At 40.1% G+C, this 15,652-nt stretch overlaps 1 protein-coding gene across 6 annotated transcripts in view; it reads left to right on the top strand.

The window, feature by feature from the left end:
• The window catches only part of ERBIN (erbb2 interacting protein), a 516,286-nt gene that overhangs the window by 308,869 nt on the left and 191,765 nt on the right, over positions 1-15,652 (top strand). For all 6 annotated transcript variants that reach the window (XM_033930041.1, XM_033930031.1, XM_033930056.1 and 3 more), the window contains one exon: positions 13,587-13,716. In XM_033930041.1, the coding sequence (XP_033785932.1) occupies positions 13,587-13,716 (130 nt within the window). The remainder of the gene's footprint in view (positions 1-13,586; positions 13,717-15,652) is intronic.

Below are 15,652 nucleotides of genomic sequence, written 5' to 3'. Positions count from 1 at the left end.
TTTATTTAAGTCTGCAGCTTTGCAAAATCTTATTTCAGTTCCGTCCATGTCTTCCTCCTAGTTTTGTGGTATGCGCTCGCAGTTTGCAACCTTCTCTTGGCACCCTGATATGAGCGTTCTAATTTCAGAGTAGTATGACTCTTCGGAAGTTGCTCTTAAGATAGCAAGAGCCATGTCTCACTTATATCCTCTGGCACAGGAGTGCCAGCAGCTTCTGGATCAGCCTAGGGTGGATTCTTTGGTTGCGTAGTTGACTAAGCACATCTCTCTACCCAGTGAAGGTGGTGTGGTACTTGAGGATATACAGGACCGTCGTGTGGATATGGTCCTCTGGAAATTTTTTGATGCAGCTGCTTTAGGCATAAAGGCTGCTTTGGCAGAGTCCTTTGTCACATGCGCCTGTCTCTCAGCTTAGGCTGTGGACCCTTCTCAACTTCTTTTAGCTGGGTCAGATTATGTTGTTAATGCATTGTATGACTTTATGCGGGTCTTGACAAAAGTGTCGGCGTACTCCCATTTCTGCCCACAGGATGCTCTGGATCAGACAATGGGCTGGTGATTCCATTTCCAAGGCTACTTTGGCTAGGCTTCCCTTTAAAGGGCAGTTATTGTTTGGCAAGGGCCTGGATGACCTCATGAATTCTGTGGTGGACTGTTGCTCTAAGACTCTGCCTTTAGAGGTTCTGGTTGCTCTAATTTTCATGGTTCCTGGTGATCTCGCCCGTATGCGAGTGCCATGTCGCAGAGATTTTCCCAGGGCTCCCAGCCACGTTATGCCGGCTACAGGCAATTCCAGCCCTCTTCCTCCCGTTCTTCATCCTCTGCCAAAAAGTTGGTGTGACACCAGGCCAAGGGACGCTCCTCTTCAGATAGGGGGCAGATTCAGCATTTCTGCCTGTCTGGATTCGCATTTTGTCTGACCAGTGGGTCTTGGACATTGTTTGGTCGGGCTACAAGCTGGAATTCGCCCGACCTCTGACGGATTGGTTTGTGGACAAGGCACTCGAGGTTAAAGCCACTATTCAATGCTTGCTGGATATTCAATAGATCCCCAATCTTTATAAGTGGTCTGGATGTTACATAAATGATGTTGTCGAAATCAGTATTAGAAAGGATGCCTCAGCCCCACCACTCCACCGCAAAAAATACTTTTAGATCGCGGGAAGCATAGTGTGGTGCTTCATCATTGGCTGTCTTTTCCAGTTTCAATACGAATATGTTAGTTTTATAATTAATGTAAACATTTAACGAATTATGTTACAATTCTTTATCATTCAATTGTGTTTATGGATACCACAAGCCTCCAGCGAGGGTTCAGGGGAGGCCACTAATGAGAAGGCAGGGGAGTCCTCCAATTTGGCTATTCGGGGTCGAGGACGCATACGCCAACAGCGCACGAGGGCTACAGTTCAACAAACATCTTACAAGACACGGACAGGAACAGTTCGACAATAATAAATTTGTCTTCCATACAATTGACGGATCATCAAATGGACATTTTAGAGAAAGGGATGGGTTTTGTGATGTCTCATCCACCAGATTTTTTTGTGTTACACAAAGCGCTTCACAGTTTCATTAGGAAGATGCAACTTAAGGTTTTCTTTGATAACACGGACATCATACAGCAGATGGATGATGATGAAGATGATCATGAGGTTTCTACTGATATAATTTCTATTCCAATTTGTAGGACTAAATCTGTCTGGACACCCCCGGGCCCTATGGACCCTCTTATATTCACTTTTGTTGAATTGGTCACTAAGGATTTGAAGGATCTTCAGAAAGTTTGAAAGAATTACGGGCCATTTAATACTACTAGGGCCCAATATGAGGGTTTTCAAGAACTTTTGGACAATAATGATATTATTATCACCAAGGCTGATAAGGGGGGTGCCACTGTTGTGCTTAATAGGAAAGACTATGAAACTGAGGCTTTACGCCAATTAGCGGACACTCAGGCCTATTGCCTTTTGACTGAAGACCCCACTACATCTTTGGGGATTGAAATTTTGGAATTTTTGAATGAACATCGGGAGCGGGGTATTATCACAACGAAAGAGTACAAATTTTTGTTTGAAAAACATCCTAGAATCCCGAGGATCTCTTTTGTACCTAAAGTACATAAAACCTTAATAAACCCTCCAGGGAGGCCTATTGTCAACACCCGGTTCTCTATTTTAGAACCTCTCTCCAAGATGGTGGATTTCTTCCTTAGGGAAGAGGTCCCTAAGATTAAATCATATATTAGGGATTCCTCTCATTTTTTAAGGGACTTGATTAATTTAGATCAAGATATGTCTGATAAATGGTTAGTAACATTAGACGTGGTATCTCTGTATACCCAGATCCCGCAGGACGAAGCTCTCTGTACCATTCGCCAGACATTGCAGGATAGGACCCCCCAGCGTATATCTATTGATTTTTTAAATGAAACTGGCATTCTGGGTGATCAAGAGAAACTATTTCCAATACGATCATAAGTTTTTTCAGCAAATCCAGGGGGTGGCGATGGGGGCTACTTTGGCCCCCTTGGTCGCCGCCCTGTATATGCAAAAATTTGAGGAATCTTGGGTTTACCCGTCTGAATGGTACCCCAATATTCCCTTTTGGGGTAGATTTAGACAACTCCAAACAATCCAAAATACAGCTTTGAGACTCATCTACTCATTGAGAAAACATGACCACATCACTGAAGCCTTCATCAACTCACATTGGCTTCCAATCCAAGAAAGAATCCAATTCAAATTCTACTGCATATTATTTAAAACCCTACACGGAGACAGCCCATCATACTTGAACAATCGCCTCATCCAAGCACCCACTACCAGACACAGAAAAACGCACTCCCCATTCATACCCCCCCCAATCAAGGAAGTAAAAAGAACAAAACTACACGACGGCCTCCTAGCCACTCAAGCCGCAAGGCTGGACAACCAGATCTCCAACCTTCTGATGACCACCCCAGACTATAGGACGTTCAGAAAAGAAATAAAAACCACACTTTTCAAGAAATTCCTGAAGCAGCAATAACATCACGACCTCTTAGTAACTCTAAAACTGACATTTGATCTACCCATTACTGCACTAATACTAACAAAAGAACCTCCACTATGACCACCTATTAATTCTTTTACAAACCACCTCACCATCAACAACCAGTTAAATGTTTGAAAGATCTACAACTTACCTCTCTAGCTAATCATTGTAACTCTGTTTTTTTAAATTAACCTTTTGTAATCCGCCTTGAACCGCAAGGTAATGGCGGAATAGAAATCCCTAATGTAATGTAATGTAATGTAATTTCTAGACGATATTTTTTTCATCTGGGATAGTACGAGACAGGAACTGGAAATGTTTTACCAATATTTAAATTCGGTTGATACCAACATTAAATTTACCATGGTATGTCATCAAACCATGATAGATTTTTTGGACATTTCTATTTATGTCCAGGAAGGTTCCATCTCTACAACTCTTTTTAGAAAGCCAGTGACTAAGAACACTATACTGCATTACAGCAGTTTTCACCCCTACAAATTGAGATACAATCTACCCATTGAGATCAAATCTACCCATTGGACAATTCTTGCGGATTCGCAGGATTTGTTCCTCGGTCGTACAATATAAAATAGAAGCTAAAAAACTTGGTGATAGATTGAGGTTGAGGGGCTATCCTGAAGGTTCGATTAGAAAGGCATATTTAAGGGGAAAATTTGCGCAGAGAAATCTTCTTTTGCAAGAACCAGGAGATATTTCACAGGATGACTATGGCCAATTGACTTGTGTATTGCCTTATTCCAGGGCGACTGCAGCCCTGGTAGGCATGCTCAGGAAATATTGGCACATAGTACAGATCCACAAATCTTTAGAACAATTTCCTTTAGTTGCTTATTCTCGGGGAAGATCACTGGGTCAACGATGTTATTTTCAAAGATATGGCACGAGACATAAAAGGATGAGTGGACACCACGGCAGTTGTGGTAGATGCCAGTGGTGTCCACTCACCATCCAGGGTGACAACTGGCCGGTCCCAGGGAGGGATTTAACTTTAAGATCTAGATTTGATACCGATTGCAACTCTCAGGGAGTTGTATATGCAATAATTTGCCCCTGCGACCTTATATATATCGGTCGGACAAGTCGTAAGATTAAGTTATGCTTAAATGAGCACAAGTCCCGTATATTGAATGGGATAGTCCAGGCTCCCCTAGTAGAGCACTGGACTAAATATGAACATTCTGTGGATCAGTTGAGATGGCGGATCATCTATAAGAACATGGAAGGTGAGGGTGAGGGTGATTAGAGACGTCTGAATGAGGAGGAGCAAAGATTCATTTTTAAGGTGGATACAGTAGAACCCCGTGGATTAAATAATATGATCGAATGGAGTTCCTTGATGTGAGTAGTTTTCTGAGTTTGGCCATGGGCTGCGTGGGGGGCGGGAACTAATGTAGATGAGTAGTATTTAAATTGTGTACCGAGGACGCCTGCGCCATCTTTTGCTCATTAAACTTTTGGAGTCGGATGACGGCGGCGACCTCGGTAAGTTATGAGATTACACCGGTTCTTAAATGCGTTAATTTTTATGTAGAGAGGGGGCTGGTCACAATTGTATGTTACAGCTCCGTTTCTATATTTTATAGGGAGACCCTTGAGAAAGCGCTATTTATGTGCGAAACATGTCGGGTCTGGCTCCCCTGGTTTGGCTGAGATAAGTATCATCCCAAACTTTGGATTAGTATCCATAAACACAATTGAATGATAAAGAATGATAAAGAATTGTAACATAATTTGTTAAATGTTTACATTAATTATAAAACTAACGTATTCGTATTGAAACTGGAAAAGACAGCCAATGATGAAGCACCACACTATGCTTCCCGCGATCTAAAAGTATTTTTTGCGGTGGAGTGGTGGAGCTGAGGCATCCTTTCTAATACTGTATTCGACAACATCATTTATGTAACATCCAGACCACTTATAAAGATTGGGGATCTATTGACATTTATTTGGCTGGATATAAATTAATTTAATAAGTGGCCTCTATTGTAGTTGCTGGATATTCAAGCCATATATCTGGTGCTGCAAGACCTCAGGCAAATACTCTATATACTTTATCGTGTCAAAGAAAGGCTCTAAAGCAGGGGTGTCGAACCTGCGGCCTAGTGAAGTATTTTGTGCGGCCCCGGTTGAGGGCGATGTAGTGTTTTCCTCTGCTGCCCCCAGGTGTTTACCGTCTTGCCGGCTCCTTCTTCTGTCTTGCTGCAGCGTTTGCGCGGCCCCAGAAACATTTTTTTCAGCCAGTGCGGCCCAGGGAAGCCAAAAGGTTGGACTCCCCTGCTCTAAAGATTGGAGGCCTATTCTGGATCTTCAGCACGTGAATGCGGCTCTCAAAGTTCCACACTTTTACATGGAGACAGTTCATTCGGTCATTGCAGCAATGGCCCTGGGAGAGTTCCTCGCCTCTCTGGCTAACACAGAAGCTTAGTTGCACATTCTGATATTTCCGGCCACCTGCAAATACTTGCAGTTTCATATATAGGAAGATCGTTATGAGTTCTTGGTTCTGCCTTAGGGGTTGGCAACAGATCCCTGTACTTTCAAGGTGATGGTGGTCATGGCAGCTTACTTATGGAAAATGGGTCTTCAGGTACACTCTTATTTGGATGACTGGCTGATAAAGCTCGTTAGCCGAGGGTCAGCACATGGTGGATCAGGTGATCCAAGTGCTGTGTGCGTCTGTGCCTTCACGGTTGATTTTCCTAGTGTTTGAACAACTTATTTTCTTATTCATAGTGTTTGTGAAAAACCATTTTCTTATTCATAGAAAAAATTGCGGTTGTGGTTTACAAAGGCTCCTGAGGTAGGTTGTAGACGCCAAAATATGTGTGTGTCGAGCCACCGCAATACACTGTGATTTAACTAATAAAATTGCACACCAACTGTTTTGGACCCCCACTGTGGTTTGTTGGTAACAGTTACCAACAGGTCTACAGCAGTTGGGTTTTAGGATCATAAAACCCAATGCAAAATAGCCAAGCAAATGTTGGTGAATCAATACCTTGAAAACAGCAAAATCACTTCTAGTAAATTACTGGAAGAAGATATCTAACCACAAAGATGCCAAGCCTCAGAGACCGATAATTCAAGCCAGTCTTGCTGAAAAATGATTCGGTCAAGATCTCAATCATGGGCTAATGGCATGGAAAAGTCATAAACTTTTAAACTTTTTTGTATGTAAGACTTTTTTAGATTTTTTTGTCTTTAAGCTTGTAATTTAAAGCCTTAAAGTATTTTTTATATAATAAAGCATCCAATAATGCAAAAAAAGTGCATGAACGTGAAAAGGCACTTAGCTTAATTGTGAAGCGGCACTGAATTCAACCCAACGGGGCCGCCGTTTCACCTGCGAGGCTTCGTCAGGGGAAAAAACCAATCGCAGTGCCTACAAGTAAAATATAATAAAATATACTTCAAAACAAGTTCTTTAAGCACAACATGGATGCATACATTAAATGAATTCAAATGCAGTAATTTTTAATGAATACAGCAAACTTACGGAACGCTTATAACCTGGACATTTGCTTAAAAAATGGCGTCAGATTGAAAAAGACGCCGAGAAGTTTAAATACCCTGGTTAAAAGGAGGCGGCGAAAAAAGCCGCGTCTGTGCATGTGACATCAAAAGAATGAAAGCGTGATGACGTGACACAGAGAACATTTGTATGTTCGCTGTAAGTGTCACGTCATCACGCTTTCATTCTTTTGATGTCACATGCACAGACGCGGCTTTTTTCGCCGCCTCCTTTTGACCAGGGTATTTAAACTTCTCGGCGTCTTTTTCAATCTGACGCCATTTTTTAAGCAAATGTCCAGGTTATAAGCGTTCCGTAAGTTTGCTGTATTCATTAAAAATTACTGCATTTGAATTAATTTAATGTATGCATCCATGTTGTGCTTAAAGAACTTGTTTTGAAGTATATTTTATTATATTTTACTTGTAGGCACTGCGATTGGTTTTTTCCCCTGACGAAGCCTCGCAGGTGAAACGGCGGCCCCGTTGGGTTGAATGCAGTGCCGCTTCACAATTAAGCTAAGTGCCTTTTCACGTTCATGCACTTTTTTTGCATTATTGGATGCTTTATTATATAAAAATACTTTAAGGCTTTAAATTACAAGCTTAAAGACAAAAAAATCTAAAAAAGTCTTACATACAAAAAAGTTTAAAAGTTTATGACTTTTCCATGCCATTAACCCATGATTGAGATCTTGACCGAATCATTTTTCAGCAAGACTGGCTTGAATTATCGGTCTCTGAGGCTTGACATCTTTGTGGTTAGATATCTTCTTCCAGTAATTTACTAGAAGTGATTTTGCTGTTTTCATTGTATTTGACACTTCTTTAGTATTTGTTTTTTGGTTTAACCGAATCAATACCTTGGCTATTTTGCGTGGGGTTTTACAAATTTGCATGGCTGGATTGGAAAATGGACGATCTAGGGGAAAAACATGCAGTGGGCCATTTTGTGAATTGAGTTGGTTAGCAGCGATAGTCCATGGTGAGACCTCATTTGGAGTATTGTGTTCAATTCTGGAGACCACACTACCGGAAAGATGTGCGGCGAATTGAGTCGGTTCAGCGAATGGCCACCAGGATGGTCTTGGGGCTCAGGGATCTCACGTATGAAGAAAGGCTAAATAAATTGCAGCTGTACTCACTAGAGGAACGAAGAGAGAGGGGGGACATGATTGAGATGTTCAAATATGTTACGGGCCGTATCGAGGTGGAAGATGTTATCTTCTGTCCTATAGGTCCTTCGACCACCAGAGGGCATCCGCTGAAAATCAGGGGAGGGAAATTTCGTGGTGATTCTAGGAAATACTTCTTCACAGAGAGGGTGGTCGATCATTGGAACAGTCTACCTCTGCAGGTGATTGAGGCCAACAGTGTGTCAGATTTTAAGAGAAAATGGGACATTCACGTGGGATCTCTAAGGGAGTAAAGTCAGGGGGGTGGGTCATTAGAGTGGGCAGACTTGATGGGCTATAGCCCTTTTCTGCCGTCATATTCTATGTTTCTATGTTTTTATGTTAACCTGTTAAAATAGGTTTAGTGACGATCGCTGACTTTAGTGAATTAGGGTCTAAGTACATAATCTCTTAATAAACCTTCAGGTCCCATACCATATAAAAATTTAATATCAATGCAAAGTTATTCTCTTTTCAGCTGTCAATCAATGCAATTGATTCAAAAATTGAGTCACTCGATATTTCTTAGCTTTGAATATCAGATGTGCCCCTGTGTTGTGTAGCATTTGCAACCTATGTTTCAACTTCAGTGTAATACCACAGTACAAGACATTACAGTAATCTAACTTGGGTAAAATAATTGCCCTAATTGTTTAAAAATTATTAGTAAAAAGGATAGAACATATTGCACGTAGGGGGAAACCCCTTCCCCCCTTTTATTAACTTGGTTCTCAAAAGTCAAACCACAATCCAGTATAATACTCAAAACCCTAGATTTCTCCTCAACTATATAAGTATCTCGCCAGTAGACAATGCTATTTTTTGGATTGCCAAAACAATCCAACTCGGTCTTCTGTTTATTCAATCTGAAAAAATTAATAGATATCCAGTTATCCACTAATGTTGTATTCTGAATAAATTTAAAAGCCGCCTCCTCAGAATTTATCACATATTTCACTAATAATTCAGCCAGTTTCTAACAAGATAAATTCTATTGAACCTAGGTTATGTCTGACTTTTATATTTTAAATCCAGTGCTTTCATTTTTTGGCAGTAGTAGAGTTGGCTGTAAAGAGAATTTTTAAATACATACCTGGTGGCATTACTCAACATGATTATTATTCCCACTTGGCTTTATGTTTTTCAAGTTTTTCCTCTTTATTTGTTGCGTCAAGATGAAACCAAATTTATACGCCTGATTCAACGCTTTTTGTTGGGGTGCCACCGCACTCACCCTATTCCCAAGTGACGCGCCCACATTATAAGGGGCGTTTGGGCCTGTTGAATCTTCGATATCTCACAGTAGGATGTGGTATGCACCAAATCAATGACTTTTTCAAAGGTACTTCTGATTTTTTTAACACGCCCTTGGAACTTGTTTTTTTCAAAAGGAGCATTTTAGTGCTTACTTGCATTCTTACCCTCCTATTACTTTTCTGATGTGCGACTTTGGGTATTTGGCCTTCCCTTACTCAAGGTTTGGAAATGGCTGTGCAAGTTTCATTGCATTAGTGCCCGTGAGTCCCACTTTTTGCCTATTTGTGGAAACAAAAACTTTTTACCAGGTATGGAGGGCTCACAGTGTACATAGTGGGAGGCAAGGGGGTTAACAGTTTTATTTCATCTGATGAAGGGCAATGGCACAATGAAATCATTTGCGCAATTGTGTCGGGACTATGACCTTACCTCTGTGGATTGCTTTGCCTATCTGCAGATCCAGAATTATGTGGCTTTTTTGAAGAAGGAAAATTTATGTTCTGGTAGACAGGAAGTATTGTCTATGGCCTATACCTTCGGATCCGAGATGAAAGTTCCCCTCAAATTTCAGCATAGACATTTGAAGGATGAGACTCCTTTGCCTGACTATGCTAAGCTACAGACATCATGGTCTCAAGATCTGGCCAAGATGTTGCCAGAGGATATACTATTAAGTGCTGTGGCCAGGTTATCCGCTTTGCGGAAGTATATGTATTTTTGGGAAATGCAATATAAATTAATACTTCGTATTTATGTGTCACAACATAGGGCCCATTGTGCTAAGTTTCGGCCTATTGCCACTTGTGATAAATATGGATATTTGCCAACTATTTTAGGACACATGTTGTGGTCCTGTCCGGCTGTTCAGGCCTTTTGGACTAGATTTTTTGCATACATTGGGACTCTTTTGCATACATTACTGCTCTTTGGAGTTCTTCCATCTCATCACCCGAGACGGCCGGGTTTGGGTGCCTTTCTTCGATAATCCATTTTGACTGCCTTAAAATGTATCTTAATTAAATGGCTAGACCCTGATGCTCATGCTATCTTGTGGCGGACTCAGATGATTCTTTTGCTGACTTGGGAGCATTGAGGTGTTTCTGATCTCTCTACTTTGCGGGGAGAGCACTTCACAGCTACCTGGGAGCCCTTCTGGAACACAATGACTCCTGTGGCCAGAAGCCATGTTTTGAATTGTTGATTGTGTTTATTTATGCCTGAACATCTGTTTTTCCTTTCTATGAACGGTGTAGGGGACTCTGGCTTGGGTTGGGGGGGGTTGTGTTTTTCTAAACTTGTTATATGGAGCCCTGTTTATCTGGCTGAACCTTTGATTTATTGTTAACTCTAATAAAAATCATATAAATATACTACCTTGTATAAATAACAGGCAATTGGATTATTTAGATACAAAGGTATGATATCTGCACATATTGTATCCCATCTTTATATGGTTCAGTGCATGAATACCATATTTGGGTCACTCCAGGTCTTAGTCAAGCCTCTTTCCACAGTCACAATCTGAACTGGCAGTTATACTTGAGGATGCAGATGAGCAAAAAATTCAAAAGCTTGGTAAAGAACACATTTGATCTGTCTTCAAAAATCTGTTTCTTCCATCAACATCAGAAGATTAGCTTGACTATATGCATCAGGCTTGCAAGAAGAAGTTCATGATATATTAGCAGACTTTCCATACACTGGTGAGTCCCTTTTTGGTGATAAGATTAAGAGACACGCCAGTGTTCTATTGTCTATCACCTTTCAGCAGTATATGTAGCTTTCTCTTCACCTTTTATGTCAGACTTGTCCAAGCTCAGTCATTAATTGCCACAAACAGCCCAGATTTTCAGGATATCCCAAGTGAATAGCATAGGAAAGATTTTTGCCCATTACTTCCATTGTATGACAGTTTTCTCTAATGCATATTCATTAGAGATCTTCTGAACATCTGTTGTTTGCAGCCCTCAAGGACTGAACTTGGACAAGTTTGTTCTGGACCAGAGGTTTTCAGACCACTCCTAGGACACACCCAGCGAATCAGGTTTTTGATACCCATAATGAATATGCATGAGATAAATTTGCATGCACAACCTCTTTGGTACTTCTTAAGTAAATATTATGACATTGCTTACGCTGTTCCTGCAAACTTTTAATGTAATTCTTGATAACTTTGATGTAATCCGCCTTGAACCGCAAGGTATTGGCAGAATAGAAATCACTAATGTAATGTAACCTCGATGATATACAATTCTGTCTCATTCATATTCATTGTGGATATCCTCAAAATTTGATTGGCTGGGTGTGTCCTGAATCCACGAGAATCCATATTCTAGGTGAATGAGTGCTTACTGATATTGTAGAAGTTTCTACTATCAAAGGAGCAATTTATTCCCTTTGCCAAACAACTACAACAAATCAGGAATCGGTCTTTTTGCCAATTCTTGACTCTGAAAGAGCACAACCAATAGTAGGATGTCTCTGTTCAGCAAAAGCAACTTTTTAAAAAAATCTCAGCACATCAGTTTCCTTCTGGAAGCTACATAACTGTTCCAACATGTAAAGGATGGAGTACAGCTCTTTTCTTTAAGAGTTGAAAAAAATTAGAGCCAATTCCTGAGTTCTCAGCATTGTCAAAGCAGGCTATCACGTCAGGTTCCTTTCATTTCCATTGGAAAGATTTCCCAAGTTCTCAACATTGTCAAAACAGGCTATCACGTCAGGTTCCTTTCATTTCCATTGGAAAGACTTCCCGAGTTCTCAGCATTGTCAAAACAGGCTATCACGTCAGGTTCCTTTCATTTCCATTAGGAAAAACGCCCTACCCTGCATTCAACTGCCTCAGATCAAGCAAGTAGGAAGTTTGTATCCTATTCTTTGTATGTTCACCTGTAACCATCCTGAGCTTTCCAGGAGGATGGGATATAAATTGAAATACATAAATAAATAGGCCTTAGGGAGCTCAACTTGTTCATTTCTTAAGAAAAAATTCAAAATGAATACTTCCATCTTTATATGTCAAAAGGAGATTAATGCTTGTGCTCACTGAATCTTAAGTATGCACATTTCAGTTCAACCTAGCTGCAGAAAATATTGATTATTCCATCTGAAACCAAACTGTACCATCACAAAGCCTTCTCTCTTGGTTTCTCCTCTACCTCTAGGGTTTTCATGAAATGCCTCATAGTTGTAATAACTTACCTACACAAGTAGACACATCATACTTTGATAACTGACCAGTAAACATAAGCATTTATATTCTTTTTTCTAAAAATCTAGATGTTAGCATTTTACGCAGTTTTGTCAAACTTAATTTACATATGTTAGGTGACCATACCCACATCTGGTTACATCAGCCAATCACAATCAAGGAAAAACTTTAGCCCTGCCCACTCTGCCCTGCTCCTTTTGATGATATCAGCAGAAGTGCCAGCATAACTCTGCCCAACTGCATCCATTTCCAAGATGATGGTGCCCATGGTGGGTCTTGGACAGAGAGTGATCAGTGCTTAATCAAAATTGGTGTTATGTTAATCAGGTTTTCTATTCCAACTTTACTTATTGAGTGATGGTGAGATTTAAAAAAAAAAAAAAAGAAGAAAAAGACACCAAAAACAAGCATGTGATCTGCTCAACTAATCTGAATATTAGTACAATTTAAGAACATGTTTTAAAGAAGGTGTTTTAAGATTGATTAAAGGTGTACTGAGCTGTTTTAAGAGTGCTGCTTATTTGTTGCTTTGTCTTTTAAGAGTAAGCATTTTTTTGAGGTCTTCTCTCATTAAAAATAAAATACTTAAAAATTAGAAATTAAAATAGATTGTGAAATTCAGAAAATGAAGGAGCTGAGTGAAAAAATATATGCTGTTCCAAGAGAAATTTAATGAATGGTTCTTTATACTTCCTGTGTTTAAACTTGCTCAGTATGCCAGCGGTAGAAAAGCAGAAAAGTGAGAGTGAAGCAAAGATCTCCCACGCTCATGACACAAAAGTTGTTTAGTCCAGGGCCTGGGTTGCCCACTCAGTCATCATGCAAGCAAATTATTGTTGGTGGACTTGATCATATGAGTTCAGCTTTTTATATATACATTTGGTTTTAAATAGTTCGTTTGTTTTTATATATACAGGCAGTCCCTGGGTTAAGAACGAGTTTTGTTTTTAAAGCTGTTCTTAAGTCAGATTTATATGTAACTCAGAACTTGTAGATTTTAAGATTCTTTCTGCTTACCTCTGCTCCCAGCTGACAAAAGGGTCAGCTGTCCCTAACAGTGGCCCCGCTAATGTACAGCATGCACAACCACACACTGTTCTTAATGTGGCCCTGCGTCAGTCCTGAATCTGCTGCAGGAGAAGTGTAGGAGTCTATGCAATTGGAAATACTGCTCAGTGAAATCAAATGAAGCCGCAACCGTGTTCTTAAGTGCGAGTCATACTTAAGTCGTGCATCTGTAACTTGGGGACTGCCTGTATATATAAATGTATTTGAAATATGTATATATATAAAAGTATTTGAAATCTGTTTTGTTTTATGGTGGAATTTGACAGTGTTTTGAAATATGTTCATATTTTCTATGCCCACAGGCTTATATCGGTGGAAGAACTGGATTGCAGTTTCAATGAGATTGAAGCTTTGCCTTCATCAATTGGACAGTTGACAAATATTAGGACTTTTGCTGCAGATCATAATTTCTTAATACAGCTACCACCTGAGGTATAATGCTTGTATCTTTTTATTAGGCAAGTTTTTTTTGTGGTAAAATTTTATTTATATGTTTTGTAATGTATTTTATTGCTGAAATTTACCTAGAGCTTTATTGACTGAACATGTAATCAAGTTATAAAACTTAAAGACAAAAAAACACTTTCTTATTTTAGTGGTTTATTCTCCAGAACTAAGAACTTAAGAGTAACCTTACTGGGTCAGACCAATGGTCTATCTAGCTCAGTAGCCCGTCTTCACGGTGGTCAATCCAGCTCACTAGTACCTTGGAAAAAAAAAACCCCAACCAAATAGAAGCAACATTTTATGCTACTACTACTTTATCATTTCTATAGCACTGCTAGGCATATGTAGCACTGTACATTAAAACATGCAAGAGACATTCCCTTTTCAGCAGAGCTTACAATCTAATCAACATACAAACAGGAAAAATAGAGGGTTAGGGAGTTTCTCAGTCAGGCATGTGTTCTTTACCAGCGAGTGGGGTCAGCAATTAAAAGCAATCTCTTAAAAAAGAAAAAAAAGTCTAGCAATCCACCACCAAAATCTACCCCCATGACTGCCCCAACTTTCTCAAACCTGGCAAACTCCACAACCCCAAAAGCTACTCCTCCCCTGCCAACAAACTGCCCCAAGAGGCACATATGAAGGGCTAAAGAGATTGGAAAGAATTCCCAAAGTGACTTCTTGCTAATTTGGGAAGTTCTTCTCAAATTCTGAATATCCCACTTTGTTTCATCCATAGAAATGGTAGGAGGAGAAATGTTTGTAAGCTTGCTATCAGAATGCATGTATGCTCACTGCTTCTCCTTGTTTGTTAGTGTCCATTATTTTATGTTATCAAAAGAGCGCATAAGAGAAAGGAGTGGAATTGTTTAACAGATTTTTTTTCTTTTTAAGCGGGACCATCTTGATATTGAACTAAGATTAAATTTGAAAAGCCAACTGTTAAAAAAACAAACAAACAACCTCCACACAGGGTTAAAAATAAAAAGTCTGTGCTGTGAATTAGAATGAATGGTTTTATTATCCTGTATGGGACTGATTTTCTCAACAATTTTATCTTTATTTCTCTGTTTTCAGATTTCCTTTTAATTCTATCCTGTTTTCATATTGTACCATTATTTTATCCAATTGTAATCTCTTTACTCCCTCCAGCCTCTAGTTAGGGATGTCCTTTCTGCTTCATCCCTATCCTGTTTTGTCTTCTCTGCATTATTCCCTCTCCCTGCTTCCCAAAGTTTACTGTCCACAGATGCCAGTCTTCAAACTGCAGGAAAGCAAGAATTGCTAGATGATAATGCAAAAATCTGCATGCAAGAGAGATCTGAATAAGTGTGCATGTCCTTGTGGAGACTCAAATTTTAAGTAGGATCAGTAGGCAGCTCTCTTGCCTGAAATCAACTCTGAAAGTATACGCTTACTGAACGTCACCAGAGAACATCTTCAGAGACAGCATACTGTCAGATTCTGAGCAGGTTTAATTTAAATCGGGGCTCTGCAAATCCCAGGTGACCATGGCTCCTAGAAATTTTGTTTCTAGCAATGGGTATTTTTGTGGCCCTAAATTAGGAAAAAAGGGGGAGTGGAGGTGTGTTGTTATCCGCTGCTGCCAGCTACAGCAGAAGCTTCTTCCTCCCTGCACTCTGCATATTTGTGTATCTGAGCTGCACAGTATAGGAACTCTCACTAGACTTTATGACCTGAGACCAGTGCATCACACAGCTCTGACTTACAAAGAACTACACAGTGAAGGAAGTTCTGCTTTGGTGGCCACAGATAGCAGAGTGAGTAGCTCTGGTGGCTAGCTGGGTGAAGGAAAAAGGCTGGTTAGTTGCAGAAGATAAGTGTCAGGTGTGGACTGACAGTCTTTTGGAGGTAGGAGCTGGGGAGTCGGTTACTGACTTGCAGGAGTGGGAAAATAGGA

The sequence above is a fragment of the Geotrypetes seraphini genome, chromosome 1 (assembly GCF_902459505.1).
Source record: "Geotrypetes seraphini chromosome 1, aGeoSer1.1, whole genome shotgun sequence".
Taxonomy (NCBI): domain Eukaryota; kingdom Metazoa; phylum Chordata; class Amphibia; order Gymnophiona; family Dermophiidae; genus Geotrypetes; species Geotrypetes seraphini.
This window is presented reverse-complemented; position numbering and strand designations above follow the sequence as displayed.